The sequence below is a fragment of the Neopelma chrysocephalum genome, unplaced genomic scaffold, assembly GCF_003984885.1.
Source record: "Neopelma chrysocephalum unplaced genomic scaffold, ASM398488v2 Primary Assembly neopelma1_62, whole genome shotgun sequence".
In the NCBI taxonomy this organism is placed as follows: Eukaryota; Metazoa; Chordata; class Aves; order Passeriformes; family Pipridae; genus Neopelma; species Neopelma chrysocephalum.
The window spans coordinates 3,206,215-3,227,356 of NW_020897719.1; the positions used below are offsets into that span (position 1 = coordinate 3,206,215).

At 38.5% G+C, this 21,142-nt stretch overlaps 1 protein-coding gene across 2 annotated transcripts in view; it reads right to left on the bottom strand.

The window, feature by feature from the left end:
- ANO6 (anoctamin 6) overlaps window positions 1-21,142 on the bottom strand; it is an 88,547-nt gene that overhangs the window by 19,538 nt on the left and 47,867 nt on the right. For both annotated transcript variants that reach the window (XM_027682221.1, XM_027682220.1), the window contains exons 6-17: window positions 20,809-20,922; window positions 18,852-18,967; window positions 18,293-18,427; window positions 16,905-17,010; window positions 15,620-15,680; window positions 12,160-12,305; window positions 10,601-10,678; window positions 8,914-9,139; window positions 7,844-8,013; window positions 7,203-7,300; window positions 6,371-6,501; window positions 5,372-5,577 (exon numbers count right to left, since the gene is read on the bottom strand). In XM_027682221.1, coding sequence (XP_027538022.1) covers window positions 5,372-5,577; window positions 6,371-6,501; window positions 7,203-7,300; window positions 7,844-8,013; window positions 8,914-9,139; window positions 10,601-10,678; window positions 12,160-12,305; window positions 15,620-15,680; window positions 16,905-17,010; window positions 18,293-18,427; window positions 18,852-18,967; window positions 20,809-20,922 — 1,587 coding nt within the window. The remainder of the gene's footprint in view (window positions 1-5,371; window positions 5,578-6,370; window positions 6,502-7,202; window positions 7,301-7,843; window positions 8,014-8,913; window positions 9,140-10,600; window positions 10,679-12,159; window positions 12,306-15,619; window positions 15,681-16,904; window positions 17,011-18,292; window positions 18,428-18,851; window positions 18,968-20,808; window positions 20,923-21,142) is intronic.

Here is a 21,142-nt window from a genome sequence, read left to right on the forward strand (position 1 = left end):
GCTTGTTATCAAAAGTATTGATGAGATGCTTAAAGAAATCCTGCCTGATGAAACTCACGGAAACAACAGAGGAGTTCTTCAGTAATAGAACATTAAATTTCACCAGGATCCCTGATGTTTGAGTAAAGAAATTAAATAAATTATACATATACCTGATCCATCTCTCACCCTACAAACACCTCACTCTATCTGAGGGACTATCAAGCCCAAATTAATCTTGGTAGTTGTTGCCTCCTAAGTTTCAGTGTCATACATGTGGAAACTGCTCTTGATGCCAAGATAATTTTTTTAGCAGCAGCTGTATAGTGTTGTTTTATGTATGACGTGACCATTTGTTGCTCCCAAGAGAGTCCCTGTCCTACTCAGTCTGCTAGTCACAAACTGGGTAGGAAATTTGATCTGTGTGTTTGTTGTGGGAAGTGTTTTCTGAACTCATGAACTTCCCAAAACATCCTATTCTGGAGGACAGGTTAACTATGTTTAATCCAGTCTCCTCCCCTGCAACTGCAAGTTCAAAGGGTTTCCCTGTGAGGAAGACTTTCCACTGGCAAGATCTGCAGCTGAGTGCCTAGCAAGAGGCTGCCCAGCCAGCTCATGACAACAGGCATCTCTGATGCCCAGCACCTTGGAAGAAGTGACCAGCTGGACTCCAGGACTGAAAGAGAAGTGTTTTGCCCCATGCCAGGGTAAAAAAAATATTAGACAACATGGTTGAAAAGAACCAGGGCAGAGACAGGGAGGAGAAACGTGTGAAGTAGGGATCTAATGAGATCAGGGGAAGGGAGCTTTCGGCAGAGATGCGTAAAAGGTGTAGAAAAAACTACAGGAAAATCATGGGACGGAGGTAGGGGCAAAGCTAAGCAGTAATGGGTAACAGAGGAGCATAAAAGCTCCTGTGTATTTTATTCCTGGGTATTTTATTCCTTTTCATGCCAGTCCACAATTCATGAAGTCTATATTTCCTTATTTTCATGACATGGGGCAAAAATTGTCAACCTTTGTGCAGCACTCCCAGCCAGACAGCCGCAGCCTGAGGAGGTATTCGTAACAGTTGTCAAAAAAGGGAAGGGGAGAGAAGAGAAAGGGTGAAAAAAACCAATGCAGATACCTCTTCTACAGTTCCTTGAGCAATGCTTTGATGGCAGTGCTAGATAAAACAACCTCCTGCCTCTGCCTCTAGCAGTTCACTTGTGCCCTGTGCAGGCTTGGGCATTCCTGGCCCTGTGCAGCAGATCAGAATCATGGTGCTGATCTACAAACTACAAATTGGGAATCTCTGCTGGATCCTTTCCCTGATCTGGTTCATTCTGTGTTGATCAAAATGCTGGTGCCAGCACAACACAAGAGACAGCAACAAGGGGAAAAGACAGAAAAGGGAAGGGAAAGGGCAGGGAGTTGAAAAGGGTACAAGATCCACCCTACCTCAAGTAGCATCACTGCCAAATGACAAACACTATCCTACTGTCTTACCTTTTGAGTTGGCTCTGAAAAGCCTGAGAAGCTAAACTGTAGTTAAGATAAAAGTTGCAGAAACAATCTTTTTGAGACTGTGGTCCAAGATCAGTATTTGGTTCTCCAGAATATTGTTACAAGTGAGTTCAGCTGAGAGAAAGTTAATTTGGCTGATGGGAAAGAAAACGGAGGCATCCTAAGACTAAAATAAACTCACTGAAAATTTTCAAGGATAGGGTGTTTTTGTTGTACTGCATTTTGGCTTAAAGCAAATGTGGTTGGCATGTACTTTTAAATATTGTTTTTAAGCATTCCATGCCAGTATGAAATGAAGTGAAAATTACGTGTTGTTTATATTTACATGCTGAGTAGGTGTTTTTGACTGACAAGAAACATATTACTGTATCTTGCAGTTGCAGGGAGACGACCCCACAGCTAAATTATTGTTTTTATCTCTGAAGTAGAGTTAAAAGTAGGGTACAAGTAGAGTACTTGTACTCTGAGCTACAAGCATAGAAATTTTTTGTTAAATATATTTTCTTTCTGTTCATTAGTTCATCTAGTCAGACCATAAATGAACTATTAGCAACTTAACATTAAGGTAAAAAAATCCCTTCTCCCTTTCAGCAAAATGAGTTTGATGGTGCTTTTTGTATCCTTTAGAAAGATGCTGGAATATGGTATTTACACAGCTTAATACTTGATCTTACTGATTTTTTTTTTCTGCAAGGCCCCAGGTTTCTCATCATCCTACATCTGAACCCTGTCTCACTCTCCTCCCTCTCTTGAAATGATCTCCAGATGTGCTCTGGAGATCTTCAAGGACAGAAATACGAAAGCTAATCCTGCAGCATGCTCTCAAAGGAAAATTTTTTTCCTCTTGAATTATGGGCTGCATTTCAGAGTATTGCACTGGAGAACTACAAACAAGCAGCACATTCTCTGCTTCTCAAGCTTTACTGCACACAGTTTTCCATTTACACCATAACTAATTAAAAGCAGTCTTCAAATCAACAACAGATGCTTTGGTATCATGCAATAGCAAGTCCAGTGCCTGAGTGGCAACTCTCAAAACTGACAGCTTTGTGCAAAAGTTGCTTGCAAGTTACGAGCAGGTGTTACAAAGGTTATGCATGAAGAAGATGATATATTACCGAAGTCTAATCAGCCGTAGCAAGTCATGTAGAAGAGAAGAAACAGTTTCTGTGTACTAAGGAAAAATCAAGTCAAGGATGGTAAAGGAACAACCTATACTAGATCCTGGATGTCAACCAACTAAACAAACATACTTAAAGGAAGAAAACTGCTTCTAGCATTTGGTCTAGCACATGACTTCATAGCCCACACTTCATTAGCAAGAAATACTAATCTCTTTGAGGTCCACACTACCTGTAGCAGGGCTGTTTGAACATGACAGTCTTCGGTGCTGAGCCCTTTGCACACCAACAGCCCCACTGAGGTCATCAGCAGATGCCTTTTGTTCTCACTGACATTAACTGCAGAAAGCTGGGCGTGAACACATTCCTAACAGGAGCCTACACATGTCTGAGTTACCGTAAGGTCACCAAAGCCACTTTTAAGTCTGACCTGAATAGTGTAAGAACTATGACTGAGGTAAAAAATTTAAAGTAATCTCGAGATGTATATTCCACTTCTAATTTCATCTTGGTATTACAAGATCCACCTGGATTGACTAGGAAAAACAGTTAATTTATCCAATAGCATAACATATTTGTTTTTCTTCTAGGGCACAAAAATTTTTTCTTCCTTTTATTTTACAAGTTTTCTAGCAGTATATTTCAAAAGAGAATATTATTGATCCAATAAGTTGCCTCTACTTGTAACAATGCTAGATCAAGCTATGCTTCATCTGTGAATTTGCATTTTCTGCTGGGATTTGCATAATTTGCTGGGATAGTTATAATTAACTATTTTTTGCAGAAGACCCCCAAAGTATCTCTGGTGCCACCTGATTTTTCTAACAATCTGAACACATTACCAAAGTTGCATTTATTTTTTAATCTTAACATCAGATTTACTAGTAGGCCTTGGATGTTCACCTGTCTATGAAACAACTGGATTTATGTTTGGTTTGCCTCAGCAGAGCAGTGCAAAACAGACTGAGCATATGCTCAAGCTTGCTGTCTGTATCCTAGATTCTCTTGTAAATTTTCCATCCTTAAGTTCCCTTTTTCCCTTTGACATTTCTCTGTGCTTAATTCTCTGTCTTTATGTCCTTCTGAGACTCCTCTCTACATCCTAACTGTGTTTACCATACCTGTTCAATTGCTACAGTGCCAAATAAAGTTCTGAACAAGAACAATTGCTATTTTGGGAGATCTTCAAATATCTGAAAATACATCTGGTAGCTGAGGCTGACATACAAAATTTTCCTGACCACTGAAATACACGGTAGACTCTTATTTCTATATGGAACTTCCCTAAGCCCCTGATATAATGAAAACAAGCCACTGAGACCATGATAACCCAAAAAGAAGTCAGGTCGTCGAAGCTCATATATCCATTTTTTAAAATTAGACTTACACTTTCAGGGGCAAAGCAAAGACTTTTTAAAGTGGAGGGGAAAAAATATGCAGGGATACTCATGTGGGTGCAGGAAAAGGCAGCACACATATCTATCCCTATATTATTTCAGAAAAGCAGAACCTCTGGGGTTGAGACCTCAGATGAGCCCAAGCATTACAGAAGATGTCTGAGATACAGGAATATAAGTTTATTTCTTATTTAAATTTGAATTGCTCTTTTACTTGAAGTAAGTCCCCTAACTATCATATTAATATCTATAGCAGACTGCTCAGTTTCATCTCTCTCCTCTTTCCCGAAGTCCACTATTCTCCAAACAGGCAGAACCTCCTGTGAAAGCCTGGGCTAAGATGAACTCTTGTCTTCAGACTCAACTGCTTTCTCCAGAAACTCCTACTGAGCCAGTAAGGTTCTGTTACTGCAAGGACCAGGTCCTGGAGGAAGTGACACACCTTTAAGTGAGTCGGAAGGAATCCCTGATCTCACTGATAAACAGCAGAAAACACTGACCTTGTTGAAAAAGGTTATTCACCATGGATAGTCTGTGGTGCAGAGGAAACCAATGGTCACTGCTCCTCTAATAGGCCAGCAGTGAGAATTTTTTTATAAGTTAATACATACTAGTTACTGTTTAAGAATAAGCAATCAAATAATCCACAGTGGTAAAGTCCAATGGCTTATCTGGCTTCCCACAATGCAGCCTATGAATAAGACCTTGGCAAATTAATGATACAGGAAATTTGAAAGGTCTGAATTTCATTGTTAGTAGTATATTCATCAGAATTTTTTTCCTAAATATTTTGAAGAAACTTGTCTAAAATTTAACTTCTTTCCTGTGTACTTAAAAATTTTAAGGACAACTGAAGAACACATTAGTTTGCAAATTCTCAGAAAATTCATTGTGATCTGAAATTTTGAGCGCACCATTTTTAAATACACAAGAAAGGAGCTGAATTTCTGTTTTAAGAAATAACAATCAATTATAACATAGTTAAACTTCAACTTTCTTTTTTTTTTTTTTGGTCAAAATTCATGCATTTAGCTGTAGACTGTCAAAAAAACCCTCTGCACTATATGCTATAATTTTAGGAAAGATGTGCTATATTCTTCACAAGTAACAGATTTTTCTGAAGATGCTAGCAACTCTAAACACACCTTTTTCTTTAGATATAATATTTTAGGCAGCAGACATATTCTAAAACTCCTGAAAAGTAACTGAGAGACTATTTACATGGGCTGAAGCCTTAAGCAACTGATGTTTGCAATTCATTTACGATTATTTAAATTACATTGCCACATGCAGCATTCCCACATTTGGACATAGGACTTGCAGTGAAGGTATTTTATCTTTTGCAATTGTTGGCATTGTACTTACATTGGTGACCACAGCCAGAATGGCTATGCCCTGCAGGATGGGTTGCCAGGCACCAATGTCTTGTGCCTTCTGCGGAACCATGCGCCTGAATTGGGTTGTCAGCTTCCATGCATCCAACCGGATTTCCAACATGTTGTTAATAAGAGCTAGAAGAGGAGCCAGGGGGAATGATGCCACAAACAGAGTCACAAAGCCAAATTGTATAACTGAAAGGGAGAGGTTACATACATCGGTGAGGCTTTCACTTACTGGAGATAAGCATGTATGAGCACATATAGTTTATATACTCCCACTGCAGGAGAGAGAAACAAGAAAGAGTAGCTGGGTTCCAAGTGAATCTTCCGTATGAGAAGATAGGAGCACAAGAGTACTGAAAAAACCTGCTAGGCGAAGGGGACAGGAAAATGTTACAAGTCACAACACACCAAGAGGAACTATTCTGGATATTTAAACATCCATTTCTTTCTGATGTCTTCATCATGAAGACCTGAAAATCTAGTGACTATCTGTCTTGGTGTTGTGCTGGGAAGCCTGAACCAACAATCATCTTACTGGTGTCTGGGTGCTGCCACAAGTACGCTGGAAATGCTGTGACAGAATGGACAGTTGGCAACAAACTGGAGCTCTGCCAACTCCCAAGTGACCAGCAACAAATCCTGGTGACTGAAGACCTCTAGGAGAGCAGTCTGACACAGGGCTCTTCTGTACAACACCAGTACATGGCGGTGGTCTGCCTTCTGGGTGCATTCCGCAGAGAATGGGGCAAGGAAGCAACAGTACTCCTTGTACAATCATGTGCTCTTTCCTAGTTATAACCTGGGTTGAGGCTTAGCTGCTTAATAAAAGCTTGTAAAACCACCTGTAATGGCTCATCAAAACTTGCCTTTGAAAACATTCATGTCTCCTCTGTCTACCTTATTAAGCATTGCTTGTATGAAGATTTTTTTAGAACGTTTGTATCCAGCAGTGGTAGTGAATCCAAACTAAACCGCTACTTACCCATTTCAAGATACTCATAAAACAATCCAAGTTTTCCAATGGGCTGCAGGTGGTAGTCTTCTTCCCAGCGTGGAACAACTTTTTCTGATCTAGCAGCTGCAGAGTATCTTCCAATTAGGTTCTTGACCAAGCTATCAGCCAGGGAGAAAAAGAACACTAACACTGGTAAAATAACCTAAAAAGTTCAGTAAATGAAAAAAATTGACATTTCTGCTGTTACAGCTTTAAACAAATGATTTAGTTATTTCTGAACTACTGAAAACTTCCTTCAAACATGAGTATAATCTTTGAGAAGGAACAGAGTCCCTGATAATATCTTAACCTAAATTAAATAGAGGGCATTCATGGTTAGCACTCTGCTTATTGCTTGCACTAAAACATGACCTTCTAGAGATCTACTCCAGTGAAAGAGAATGTATAGGCATTAGGAATGTCAAATATGACTGTAAAACTAAATGAGTTAAATTAGTAACTTATACATGACTTTTAAAAGCCCAATGTAAAACAACAAATCATTCCAATCAATATTATGCAAGTCTTCAGTTTAATATTTTCAGAGCTTCTATGGCCTCAGTTTTAAATATTCAACCTGAAACACATTGAGTTTGACTTGCAGAGAAAGGAAGAATTTCTGATTAGAACTAAAATCAGTCAAAACAACAGAGACTAGAGACCAAAATATCCAAATTGTCTAAAAAGGCCCCAAAGTATGTCTTATTCTTTTTGACTACAATATGCACTTACCAAACTTAGTTACCAAGTCCCTGAAGGCATCAAGAAAACAGTATCTTTCAAATATGAAAGAGCAGACTACTTAGTAGTTTGAACTTACGGAAGAAGCACTTCTTGAATATTGTTCCAGATAGCTTTACCTCCTACTATGATGGCAAGCTGGGTTGTGAGCTCAAGAAGACATCCACCTGGATCACACTGAAAGTTGGGAGAGACATGAAAAACTTTTGAAGTTGGGTAACTTTTCAGGCATGAATGAAACATTTAAAATAATGCATTCCTGGTTTATTATATTAACATTTCTTAAAGTAATCCAAGAAGACTGTCTAGGCAAACCTTTCCAGTAAGGTATGCAAAAACCAATTCCAGGCCACATATAGTCACATTTGGTAGGTTTACAGGACACTACTGAAAGAGTGAAATACCAGGTGAAGTCATGCAGCTCTGTACTTTCACCAGGTGAGGGTCAACCAGCAGAATAGGAATGCTTCTACTGATGTTCTCCCCTTCCTGTGTGCCAATTCACAGATTGTAGGACCATGGTAAAATATGTTTTTCTGGGTATATGTAATACATTTCTAAGCCCAACTGGTCTTGTGTCATATTCTATGCTAAGGGCTACTGAGGAGGCAATTGGCTTGGAAGGCAGTCACCTTTTAAACCTTGATGTTAAATATGCATAATTATATTTCATGTTATACACTCTGCAGAAGAGTACCTGGACTAATTATACATTCTTACCTCTTCATTGCGATACTTTCCCAGCCAATAAACTGGATTTCCAGGGTGACCTACAAATTTACCCTTAAAGAAGGCTATGTAGAAGCATGAAGAATAGTAGTTGACAAACTGGAACAAGAACATCTTTGTGGTCAGACTGTTTTCATAATCTGTCTGTGTCCTTGGAAGTTCTGCAATGAAAGAAAAGTAAATAAATAAAATAATAATAACCCCCCCCCAACCTACAAGTAACCTACAAGCTGCTGTAGAGTCTCAGCTGCAAAGTATCTGTATGCCTCGTATTCCTTAATATGACTGAGAGCACTATAAATTAGATTGTGCGTAATCCTCATGTATACTAATATACTATACCATTATGCTAATTCTAAAACTATATGGGTTGTAAAAAGGAAAGAACTAGTTCCCCAACGATAAAGAAAAAGAAGAAGCAAAAATTCTGGTAACTCAGGGGAAAAAAATGCACCCAAATCCAGCATACTCAAGAAAGATGCAAATGTAACACTTTGAACTGATGAAAAAGTATTAAATGAAATTATATTAAAACAACGCACTATTTCACACATCTAAAGTAAAATAGCTGCTTTAATGTTGATGGACTGGATAGAAAGAATAATATTATTTGTGACTGTTTATCTGTTTAATAACATCAGAATGGTATGTAGCTTTGGAACTGTGACCTTATTTCACTTATTACAAGATAGATATTTTCCCCATAAACAAAAGTTAATGTAATTGAATGTGTTATACCTTCTGATCTGTTTTCATAAAGCTTGGTTGTTATAGTAATTTTCTTTGCTTTGTCTGTTTCACAAGCATAAAACTGTAAACAATTGATCTTTCATGCTGCCTATACAAGGACTTTTCAGGCAAAGAGCTGAATATCATATTCCTTTGATATTAAGAAAATCTGTATTGGAAAATTTCTGGGTGGTACTGTGTGATTTGGTGGGAAAATTCTGAAATATGTAGTCCAGGTTTTCGTTTATCAAAATACTTATTATATATATAAATGCTAATTTTTTCTAGCTATTTTACCCCAAGTTTCTATCTGAGGTACACCAGCTGCATACCGAAGTCGGTAATCAGGATTGCCACTTTTTCATAGATGATGTTGAGAATCATAATGACTACAAAGCTGATGAGGGAAGCGGTTACTGAAGTGGCTGTCTGTGGAGTCAGGTACTTGCGGATCGGCTCCGTTCCGCTAAGGTGCTGTGACAATGTTGCAGAGAACACCAGGAAAACCGAGAGCCTGTAGACAATGATTCCAATAACTGAAGCAATAATCAAAAGGATCTGCCAAGGGGATGCAAGAAATATGTTAATGTTCAACCATTGGCTTTAGGAAAATGTGAGGTTGAAACATTTTTTACAATAGGCAAAAGGAAAGCAATTGTGTGCCTGTCGTTCCATTGCAAGAGGATAAGATAAGATAGAAGGCAATAAATAGAGAATCCATAAAAGAAGCCTTTTTTTCACGCATCATAGTCAATCTGCAAGAAAGACGGTCTGATTCATGGCTAATAACAAGGTTTGTACTGATGTGAGCATAATGATATCTGTAATCAAATCTTACACCTTAAGGCATGTGATGGGAGAAAACTCCCTCTTTTGACATTGAGCAATTGGCAGGACAGCAATATGTACTAGCAAGTCTGCACTGGTTATGGAGGGGGCTGCACATTCTCTTCCATGTGATACTATTACAGACTACAGACCTCTCAAAGGAATAGACAAAGTTTAAGCTAAGTCATGTAGTCTGCAGGGGTTGTAATAATGATCCATGCACCCCATCTTGCTTGTCATCTCTTTCTGCTTCTCCTCCTGCTTTTATTTCTTCATAGTTCTCTAGCTATTATTCAGTTTGAGGTCCACAGAGCTGTGTACCTTTTTTTCACTATCTCAGCAAACTATCATGAACTACCTCCCCTGACCCTGCACACACTAAGAGTGCAGTAACACAAATGATAAACACAGACCAAATATCCCCTCCAACCTGAAGTCTTGCCCATTTAAATCCAATTGCAAGTTAGTATTCTTTCCTTTGTGTTTCAACTGTGTCAACACTGAGGCTCTCCTGGGCTGCTAGACGCCACTCTATCTCCTCTCACCTAGGATTAGGTCTTTTTCAGCTGCTGTTTGTGCTACAGAGGAGGAGGACATGCAGAATGCTAAGACACAAAGCTTTTCAAGGTGATCTCTCTGGGCCAGCTCACTGTGTTACGTATTGTTTCATGGGTAACTGTACTGCTTTCAAGGTTTGGTTGTAGATAAAGCAGCATTTCTAGAAGATTAGAAAGCACCTAGCTTTGCTCAGTTAAGTGAAAAAAAACAAAACTGAAAGAGGCCATGGACAATGAAACACAATATGGAAGCACACAGATGGAACAAGAAGGATATAAACTAGCAGGGAGGAAAGCATATAAACCAAAGTCTTTCCCTTACTCCCCCCCGCCACAAAAAAGTAAAGCCATTTGCCTTAAAATAATGAAGGAAAAACCAATGGACCACATTGACAAGCATAACTCACAAGCTACAGCTGCAGGATATTTTGATACTGTATGGTAATGAGTACTGGGTGACTACAGCTACCTTCTCCTTGTGGGTCCATACCTTATGGGCTTGATTTATGCATCAGATGGAAATTCAACTGAGCCTGTTCCATTGTCATTTTTTGTTCAGTTCAGGAGGATCACTTTTTAGACACTTACTAGAAAAGCGAATTCATGAAGGGAAAGAATAAGAGAAGAACTTTACCCAGAAGAAGATGGCACTTGTACAGAAAGTCATCCGCATGCACTTCCCACAGGCAGTGTATGGCACATGTTCTTCTTGCTGTAAAAGAAAGAAACAGATGAAGGATGCACCCAGTCTTTCCTTCATACTTTTTTCTGTGCTCCAATTAAACTCTTTATGATATTGAGGACAGAAAAAACCAAAAAAGGAAAAAGGGATCTTGCTTTGTTTCCTTTTCTGCTCTGTTATCCTAGAAATTCAACATTTATTCATGATTTCAGAAGTCTTGCCTGATTACAAATGTCTTTTTTTTGCTACCCACTCTAAGATAAAAATTACTTCCATACAGGCTGAGTGTCCTCAGCTCTTACTGGCTTCAGCCATGACAGGATGTATAGTCCTTTTGAATGGATCCATCCTTCTTGGCTGTTCATGGCATCCAAGGTCATAATCTTTCAAACTTCAATGACTAATTTAGCAGGTACTAAAATTTTGGTCCTTGATCTCTGTATTTCTCAATTTATTCCATAGGAACAACTGGATGGCTTCTCCAAGGAAAATGCCTACCTCAATGTGGTGCTGTGAAAATTCAGAATCTTTATAGTATCTCTGAGGATCAAAATAAAATACTTTAGCATATTCTTCATTCTTTGAACTCTCTGAAAGGAACTTTCTAGCTGTGACTTCATACATTCAAGGTGGCATAGGTTTATAAGCTTTTAAACAGAACGAGTTTTTTGATAGTACAAGATATAAAAAGAACATCTACATAGGATAGTTTCAACTGAGGCAGTTAATTTTGAAACTTTTCAAGTGCCCTCTAATAAACAATAGTATAACGCAGATGGAATGTGAAAGCAATGCAAATGATCAGATAAACAACAGAGTAATATCTTGAAAGAGAACACTAAAAAGTGAAGCTGAGCTTGAGTGAGCTGCTGAAGCTAAAGCTACTCAAAATGTACAGTAAATAGAGATCTAAACTAAGATCCTCATAAATACAAATCCTATTTCATTGAAATTACAATTATCCTTGTCTCTGCGAGTTATTAATCTCTGTTATTAATCGTAATTGCATCCACATGCAGTCAGCAACAACAGCTATTTATACATGTTTCAAACAGAAACATCTTAGGTTAAAAAAAGTCTTGGTATGATATATAACAATGGAACATGTTTCCCTCTATTTCACCTTTTTTTCCTGATGCATTCATAGGCAAAGATAGCAAACGTTCTGTGATCTTGGGCTCTGCAAGCAACACTGAATCGTTTCTTGGGGTATTTAATGAAGTAGACTTAGTTTCCTAAGCTGGGGAAGATGCCTACTTCTGTTTATTTATGACAGGAACCTCAGCAGTGCAAGTTCCTCAAGCAGGCAACTACTTTAAGGTGCTTACAATTCAGTACAAATTCCCTCCCCATGCATTTGTACTTTGTAAGTTCACTATTTTCAACCCAGTTTATCAACTTGAAGCACTGCTGATTTACAGAGTTCTAGTCCAGATTCACCATTTTCATAGTGTTCGCTCACAAATGTATCTATTGCAGTAACTATCACCAGTTATCAAAGTATTCCTTACCTGTGTGATTTCATTCATTACTACATGAGTGCACCGAGCTTCATATTCTGGGCGAATTTGTTCTTCTTGCTCCAAGTACTCAACTGTGTCCCATTCATACTCCAGTTCAGCCTGCCGTCGCTTCCAAAACTCCAAAAACAAAGTAACTGTCCAAAAGACAGACAAAATGAGCAATACCATGTGAGTATGGACACTGTTTGACCCCCTGGGCTAAAACATGTGGCTCAGTTTTCCACACAGCCTTCCACAGACATGGAATAAAACCCTTATGGGCTAATGCAATGGTGAAAACAACTGGATCTACTCCTTTATGCAACTATGGCTTTGGATATATGTGTACTTTAATAAGAGAAACCTGAGGTGTAATAACCACATGCTAAAGAATGTATACACTTTTTTAATATATTTGTTTTCTGCCTAAGGCTAGAATACGAACACTTGGGATTTCCTATTACAGATTGCTTTAAAAAAAGTTTATCATGGGTTGCTTAAGAAAGCAATTTGGTTGAGCAGGTGAAGACAAAATGCTGGAGAGTGCAGGACTTCTACAAAAATAAAACTTACTATGCCAAAAATTATTACAGGGAAGAGCTCATATTCATTCAAGCTGCGATTTTTGTGTGGACAAATTATCACTTTGCAGACTACAAGAACCAAGGATGGTTCAGATAAAGCAGCTTAGACACAGCTGCCCTTCCTCCTCTGATAGCATGAATCTGAAGGGACTGTAGCTCTTTTGCATGGCATGGAGCTTAGAAACTCTCTGGGCTGGACCAGCAGTTTCCCTGGACTGTGCTCCTACAACTGGAAGCACTGAGGGACCAGGTACACAGATGCCTCAGTGGTACTGGCTAGACATGAATCCAGTCAAACTCATTACTTTGTCTCAAAACATTAGGCAGATCTGGCAGTAGAGGTAATAATAAACCCAGCTGGTAAGGCTGGGAGGAGCTCAGGATGATGGGTGTCAGTACCACACTCCCCAGTACACCTGGATGCTTCATTACTGAAGACAGCTCATCCTCAGATTAAATTAGTGGTGTGGTTCTGAAGCACTGGTTCCAGGAGGAGTTATATACCAACACTGCACTCATTACTCTCATTGTCTGGGACTAATTAACCTTAAAATAGGTTTTTTTTAAATTAGGTTGGCCCCTCATCCTGAATGATGAAACCTTAATGTCATGCAGTTACAAGTCCAAACATTAAAGGTTATGTCCAAAATCAGGTGTGGTTGATAATCCCCAAACTGAAATATTTAAAACCTAGGAAAATCTATGGGCTGGGCTGTAAGATGATCTTGGCATTGCACACTGGCAAAATCCCAGGAAACCCTGCTCCCCTGGCTATTCAGGGGCCTCTTTCATAAGGACTTTTCATCTACTTTATGATTAATAGAACCGGCAAGGACATTTCAAGCAGTGGACGAGCTCTGCTCCTGCAGAGCAAGGATATTAGTCTTCCATAAACCTCTAACTGTTGCCCAGCCCAAAGCACGGGAAACTACAGGCTATAGTAATTTGCTCCAGCTGCAAATTCAGCTGCTACTGGAGAGCCCAGAAGTGCAGGGACTTCTTCTGTTATGACAGCCTCATGTGCTAACAGTGAAAGAAGGGCACATAACACAGGAACAGCTCTCCCAGCCCTGATACAAAGACAATTTCTACTTGCCAAGTTGTGTCTTTCAGAGCAGGAAAGGAGCTGCTGCTGGATTTGACATTTTCCTTTCATTTTGAAGCAACATTGCTTTAACGGTGGAAACAAATGATGTTTCAGAATTAGGAGATCAGAGCATTAATTCCACCTCATGCTGGTAATTTGTGGTGCCCTCTTTTGTGTATCCCTCAACACTGCCACTCAGTATGGCCCAGGTATTCTGCCTCTGAAGCTGTGTCACCAAGGTCTGAAAAGAAATGCCTCCATTAGAGAATATTGGTTTAACTGATTTTGCTCAGGGATGGGATCCAAGGAGGGCAGCAAGTGAAGTGGAAGCTGCCTCTTGTTCATGACCTTTGCCAGTCATACCATCACAGAAGAAATGGCAGAGCATTAATGTACAGAGGGTTAATTCCTCAGGCCAAATTCTCTGGTGTTTTATAGTGCTTTAAAATTTTTGAAGGGAAGCCACACACACACACACAAAACTGCAATTATTAGAAGTGTGTTGATGATAATGATGCAATAATATATCTAAAAGTCTAATATTATTTTAATTTTTTTGGACCAGAAGGTCTACAAAAGTATTAGAGCAAGACGAAAATTACAGCTGGAATTGCACCAGGACCATGGGTCATTTGGATCCAGTACAATTTTGGCTGGATTTCTGTGATATAATTCACCTCTTTATATAGTGAGCTTACAACAAGAAAACTAATAGACCTGGCAGCCATCACTACAGCCATGAAGCTTAACTTTGTAATTATTGCTCTTGGAACCATTCTTCAAAATAGGCAACACAATTTTAATTAAAAACAAAATTGCAAATAAATTAACTATTGACATGACAGGGGTAGATTACATTGGTATCAAACTTCTAATAACTTTTTATTTAGTGAATTTCTGCTAGTATTTTGATTTTAGCATATGTTTTGAAAGAAAACTTATTTTTGAAATTATACATTTCATCTTGCATTTCTTTAAAGCAGGAGTTATTTTGAAGCACTTTAGGTCATCCTAGGGAAATAAAAATACAGTGCGTTTTACAAAGAAAGCAAATTGTATATTCTTGTCAGCCTGTATATAACTTCAAAATATTACATGAATTATTTTCTCTATACTACCCTGTATACAGTGCTAATGTTCAACTTAGTTTTGTAGTTACTGGATAAGACTGTGCAATAAAAGCTAGTTAACAAAGCTGCTATATGTTTCCCAGAAAATAAACCTTGCCTAATACCTTGAATACAGTACCAAATGGTTTCAGCTGCGGGAAGCATCCTGGTTTCAGATACATTTTAGCTGCTAAAAGATAAGTGTAGTGCTTGTAACTACCACACTTTTTATGATCAGCTTCTTAAATAAAGACGGGAACAAAAAATTCCTGGGAAATACAATAAATTACTATTTTTCAATTGCCTTGTGTAGTCACACAGCTCTTAATAGCACAGGCAGCTCCAAAACTCTTTGGAAAAACACCCAGCTTCTCTGACAAATATACTTAAGCATGTGGCTGGCTCCTGCTGGATGAACATGAGGCAGCCATAACCACTTCTCTCAGACTTTTCTCCAAATGAAACAAAACCAAACAGATGCTGAAGACCAACTTTTAAGTCAACAATTTTTCTGTTTTCCTATGATGCTAAAAAACAGTTCCTGTGAATATTTTCTACGGAACTACTTACCAGTGAATTCCTAAGTGCTAGAAAATGAAGTCATTGCAAATTTATGCATGTTTTCTCGGCTGATGCTGGAGGCATGGCCAAAATTAGATAACAAACCACAGTTGTTGAAATTGACTTACCCCATATCCCCATAAATACTGCAAATACCAGTGTTCCAAAGCTATCAAATATACAGAGTTTCTGGAAAACATGGAAAAGGCGAAAAAAAAGGCTTAAAATATAATTGACCATTTTTATTTTTCTACACTGACCCAGAAGAGAAGCTGCTTACTGAACATGTTGATTTTTAGCTTTTATGTAGTTTCATAAACAATCTGTATTGATAGTGTTTCCTCAATTTCTGTCCATGTACATCATCCTTCAGTAAATTAAGGAAATTAAATGCAAAGCTTAGAATTTAAAATATAAACCAAATATGCAGTAAGAAGGATAGTAAAATGGTGTGCTATCAAACTCCTTCCATCTGTTGCATAGGAAGAGTAAAAACAGTGCTTCTGGTCTGGGAACCCAGTATAAAGTTATGTATTTTTAATTCAGCCACAAAAAGGCAGTGCACACATCTGGTTCTCATAAGCAGGACATCAAATAAGTTATTAAAAACACATTCTGATGAGATACCTCTTTAGTCACAATTTGCCTTTTTTATTTTTCCATCATAGCCTTTTCCCTGCATTCTTATTTCTTTTACCCTTTCAGTGTGCCCATTAAAGCTGGGCAAAATATTTTTGATGCATAGCTGAAAAATCACAGTTTTGGGGCAGAGTCTATGGAGAGGAATGACAAAAGGCTAACATTAGTGAGACAAGGTAATGGAGAAAGAAAGTCAGGTTTATCTAGGCAGGAACAAAGAGCAAGACTTTGGCTGTGTCACAACCAACAGGACATGGCTGTGTCACAGCCTCTGTCATGGCCAACACCAGCCTTGTACCCATCTCCTCCTTAACAACACAGATCACATTCAAGGCACACATCTAGGTAACTTCTTTGTGGAGGGAGGGGGCAGAATTTAGAAATGCCAAAACAATTTTTAAACATTTCCTTAGCAAAACTGATTCAGAGGTACTGAATCACAGCTTTAGTAACTGAATCTTTCTCTCCCCCAAAAGGAAGAAGTACCTCCAAACGAAACCAATTTTCAATTAAAATAACACTTTAGTCCCATATCAAATAACCAGCACCTATGTGACATTAAAAAAATTAAATTTTATTTTAGATCAAATTGGAGCAACTAATGTTGTTGGGTTTACTTTTCAAAGTTGTCACTGCATCAAAAGGAACAACTATTTGCACATTTCCAGCAATTCTGTAGGACATTAGTGGAGGAACAACATTGTTTTATATGTAGTACTAGACAAAGTGCAAGTAAAGTTCAATATCATGTCTATAAGCTGTAAATGTAGTTACCTTGGACGATTCACAAGTGATGGTGAGGTTCCAGTAGGTACATACTTTATCACACTGAGGGCACATTATGATATTACCTCCTATGTTGGGATCACATACTTCTTGGCTAAAAACAAAACTAGTCAGTCACTCACCAACACTAAATTCTTTAGTCCTTTTTCTCACATGAGGTCAGTGCAATAATCTCAGGGAATTAAGAAGTAATTTACTAGTGATCTGCTCTCAAGAATTCCACCCCCACCCCTCGCCCTGGCAACACATTTCTATTCTTAGTCTTCATCTCAAAAACGGATGATATAGGAGGAAAATAATTTCCATCCCTTGTACATGGTGGTAATTCTCAAAACTGGCCACATTAAAAATAAAACAGCTCTTCAAAGATCTCACACTCTTCACTAGGGAACCCACAGTTGCATGCTCAATCCTATTGTAGCAAACCTGAGGGGAGAAGGAAGAGGAACACTGCCTACCAGAACAAGGAATAGCTGCAGAGCCGAAGGGCTACCCTGTGGTCTTCAAAGAGGATCAGACTGGAAATTGTGCAGAGGGGAGCTGCCAGGATGATTCAAGGAACGGCAAATCTGTCTCCTAAGAGATGGCAAAAGAGTTGCCATCTAACTAATACATACTACCCTAATGTGGTGGTGGCTGAAAGGTAACATAAAGGCTTTCTATACATACACTGGGGGGTAAACACCAGGGAGGAGAGACGAGCTGTTTAACTAAATTATAATACTGGCTAGAGGCTGAATGTGTATAAATTTGCCACAGGAGTGGAGCTCTGGAACAGCCCTTCAACACGGGTTATGAACATCCTCCCAGGAGGTGGTATACAGTGTGATGGCCTGTAGACCATTTGACACGACACCTGTTCATTTTTTTTCCTCAGTCATTTTGCCATGATTTAATTTTGTTGTGTTCTGATGAGGGAATCTGTGTCATGGCTATACCTTGCCTCCCAGTGTATCCTGGGCAGCTGAAGGCCCCTGTGCAGTTACTCTTCTCTATTCTCCCAAAATAAAGGAAAGAAATTATCAAGATCTTTGGATATCTCCTTTAAGGATTACCACAGCGAAAATTATGTGTTATGGCAATTTGTATTGACTTTCAATTGTCACTCTTTTCTTCATGTTTCTACACTAGGTGTGGTGAACCTAGCAGAAAACATAAAAAATGATGAAATAACAAACTCCCAGATGTCTATCACTGCAATGGTCCCTGGTCATCTGTTACTCTTCTTATCTCATAATTTATATCTTTACCTTCAAATCCACAATGACAGTTGATCTCAGGTCCTTTAATTTAGTCTCTTTTACTGTGCAGTGTCTTGCAAACCCTGTACAGGACTGATCAAAATTGCATGTGATACTAAAACAGGCCTGATGTACCTCCATGTGCAGTTGTCCTTTGTCAGGCATCCATAAAGAAAACAGCCAACTCCTACAACCGCGGCCACAGTCAGCATATTGGTGTAAAAGCCCAGCCACGCAAAGTAGATGCCAATTTTCTCTCCATAGTATTTCCTGTGGACGGGAAAGTGGTTTTTTTCTGAAATGCAATTAAATTCACATTTCTGTTTCAAATGGTTCTTCATTTCATACATTTTGTGCCAACCCATATTGTCATATTCCTCTGGTTTGAACTTCGGGATTGCAGCAGTATTGCTGCTGGGTATTTTTATCATCACTTTTATGCTTTTGTAAGAGGATAGAAATGACAAAAAAAAAGAAATAAGAGAGAAAGATCATACCCCGCAAAGAAAAAATTTAAGTGGTTGCCTTTTCATGAATTCGCTTATCATGAAAGCAAGCTCAAAGTATGCTCCTATGCATGAGCTGATCTGGGTGTATGTATCATCCCTCAAAACTGACCTATGTCTCTTTGACATCCCCAAAACCAGACTTGTGATGTAAATTTCTGCATTAGTCCAGGCCCAGTCATACAAACCTGATGAAATCCAGGGGTTGCAGTTTGAAGATGTTTTTAGGATGAGCCCATTCTCTGTAAAGAAGATATCGTTCACTTGGGCAGTTGGGATCGGTTGAGAGGTGCTTAAAATTAGACTGCAAAACAAAAAGAGCATGAGAAAAAGATAGCACTAATCCAACCAGCACAGCTCAGCTCTCATCTCTATGAGACAGACTATCACTATGCAACGAAGCCAGAATAGCCTTTTAGATCAGTCTCACTGCAAGGCAGGAAAAGGAGCAGGAAGGTAGCTCTGAGAACACACCAGGATTTAGGACAGAACGTTGTCAGAAAGATACTGAATACTAAAATTAACACTGTACATATGTGAGTTGTAAATAACAGAGACTTGTCATGAACTTAAATCTAAGCACATGTCAGCATCTTGGCACTTAGGAATAGAAAACAAAAAAGAATCCAATCTAATTAGAGAACAGAGTTGAATTAAAATGTATTTTAAGTAGCTTTAACATGCTACCTTGCTTTGCTTCAAAATAATACTGTACTAGAGTGCAGGCGGGAAAGTCTGTGGGACAAATCCAGGGTCTCTAGTCTCTGTTTTAAATTTAAAAGAGAGTTTACATAGAGATAATCCTTGTTGTTTTTACTAGGCTATTTAAAAAGCTATTTCAATAAAACCTACTTTATTTGAGAGAATTTTCCATTCTATCTCTGTGATGCAATGTTTGTAGAAATCTACAGGCTACTTCTGATTTTCAGTGCAGCTGAGATATATAATTTTAATTGTACAAAAAGACAGTCATTAATTATTAGTCATACTTAGTCTGAATTCCCCATGCTATGAGAGGAATAGCCTGCAAGACAGGTTTTAAATCTTTAAAAAGAAACCTTAAAAATGGATAGTCACAGATTATATTAATTCTATCCTGTAAAGCCTTATTTACTTACAAGAAACATGATTTGTCTTGATTCTGCCTAAATATTTCTTTGAAATCCTTGGAGGCCTCCTGAATATTTTAAGACAAGTCCAAGCAGCTGCAGCAGTTAATGACCTCTCATGTTCTCAATGTCTCCTCGACACAACACACCTTGGACACAGAATGGTGGCTCTGATGCAGAGGAGGTGTGGGGGTGTGGGTATGTAATAGAATGCAGAAAATCAGCTTGCAGTCTTTGCACACTGTATTGCATTTACAGCTTCACATGGAGCTTTTCCTTAGTCAAATACTCTGAAATCTGATTATTTTTCTCCTTCTTCCTTTCTCCTATTGTTGTGCTATTGCTAGCCTTGATATACAAAAAAATTTTCAGTATAACTTTCTTCTTTAAATTATGTAACTTAAAAAGTTTCAGATGTGTAGCTACAAAAGCTGGATTTGTTATTATTGCAAGGTGAAATTCAAACCAGTGAAGCTTCTCTCTGCAGGACTCTGACATCACCTATGAGGCACTGGACTGGCTGGGCAGAGTCTTCCTGCAGAAACCTGAGTCTCCCTGCACTGTTTGGGAACCGTGGGAATGTTTCTCACTCTGCAAGACTTTCACACATTCTAAGATGAGATTTGTAGTCTACATCTTTATCAACAATGTTGATATTTGATTGGAATTTTAATACCGAAAAACTGGATGCTAATGAAAGGGAAAGTGTTAAAATTGATTTAGAACTGATGGATACAGTGTGTCATGGGAACCATCACTCAGGTCAGGTGCTTTACTGAACACCTCCCAGAGAATACAAATTTAACAACTCTCAAGTGAAATATATTGTTTTTCAGTTATAGAACTACATTTTTAACTAACAGTGCCTTGGAAGAAAATCTCTTCAGCCAAACCATGTCTTATTCTTCTATGTGAATATAATAGCCAGTCAAGGAATAAGACAATGAATAGTGCTTGTATCTTTTGATATAAACCCCTCAGATACAGTTCAGACCTCTGTTTCAAAGTGCATTTTAGTTAAAAGCACTGGACTTACGTCATGAAGGGGAAATGCTGCTTTGTAGATTCCAGTGTCCAGTAATTTGTTAATGCCAAACTTTTTCACATTATTTTTGCTTGCATATTCCACACGGGACAGGATAAAATGAACCTGAAATTTATAAAATATTTTTTGTGGCTCTTGGAATCTGAAAGTAATCATACACAGCTATAACTGTCTCAACATACAGTCAAGTTAGCAAAGGGTAAGCAGTGCAGACAAAATTAATTACATAGGTATACATATCATTCAAATCCCTCCTTTAAATTCAGGTGGAACAGAAAAGGAACAAATGTAAGGAACGTTTTCCTTCTGGATTGTCCACGCTATT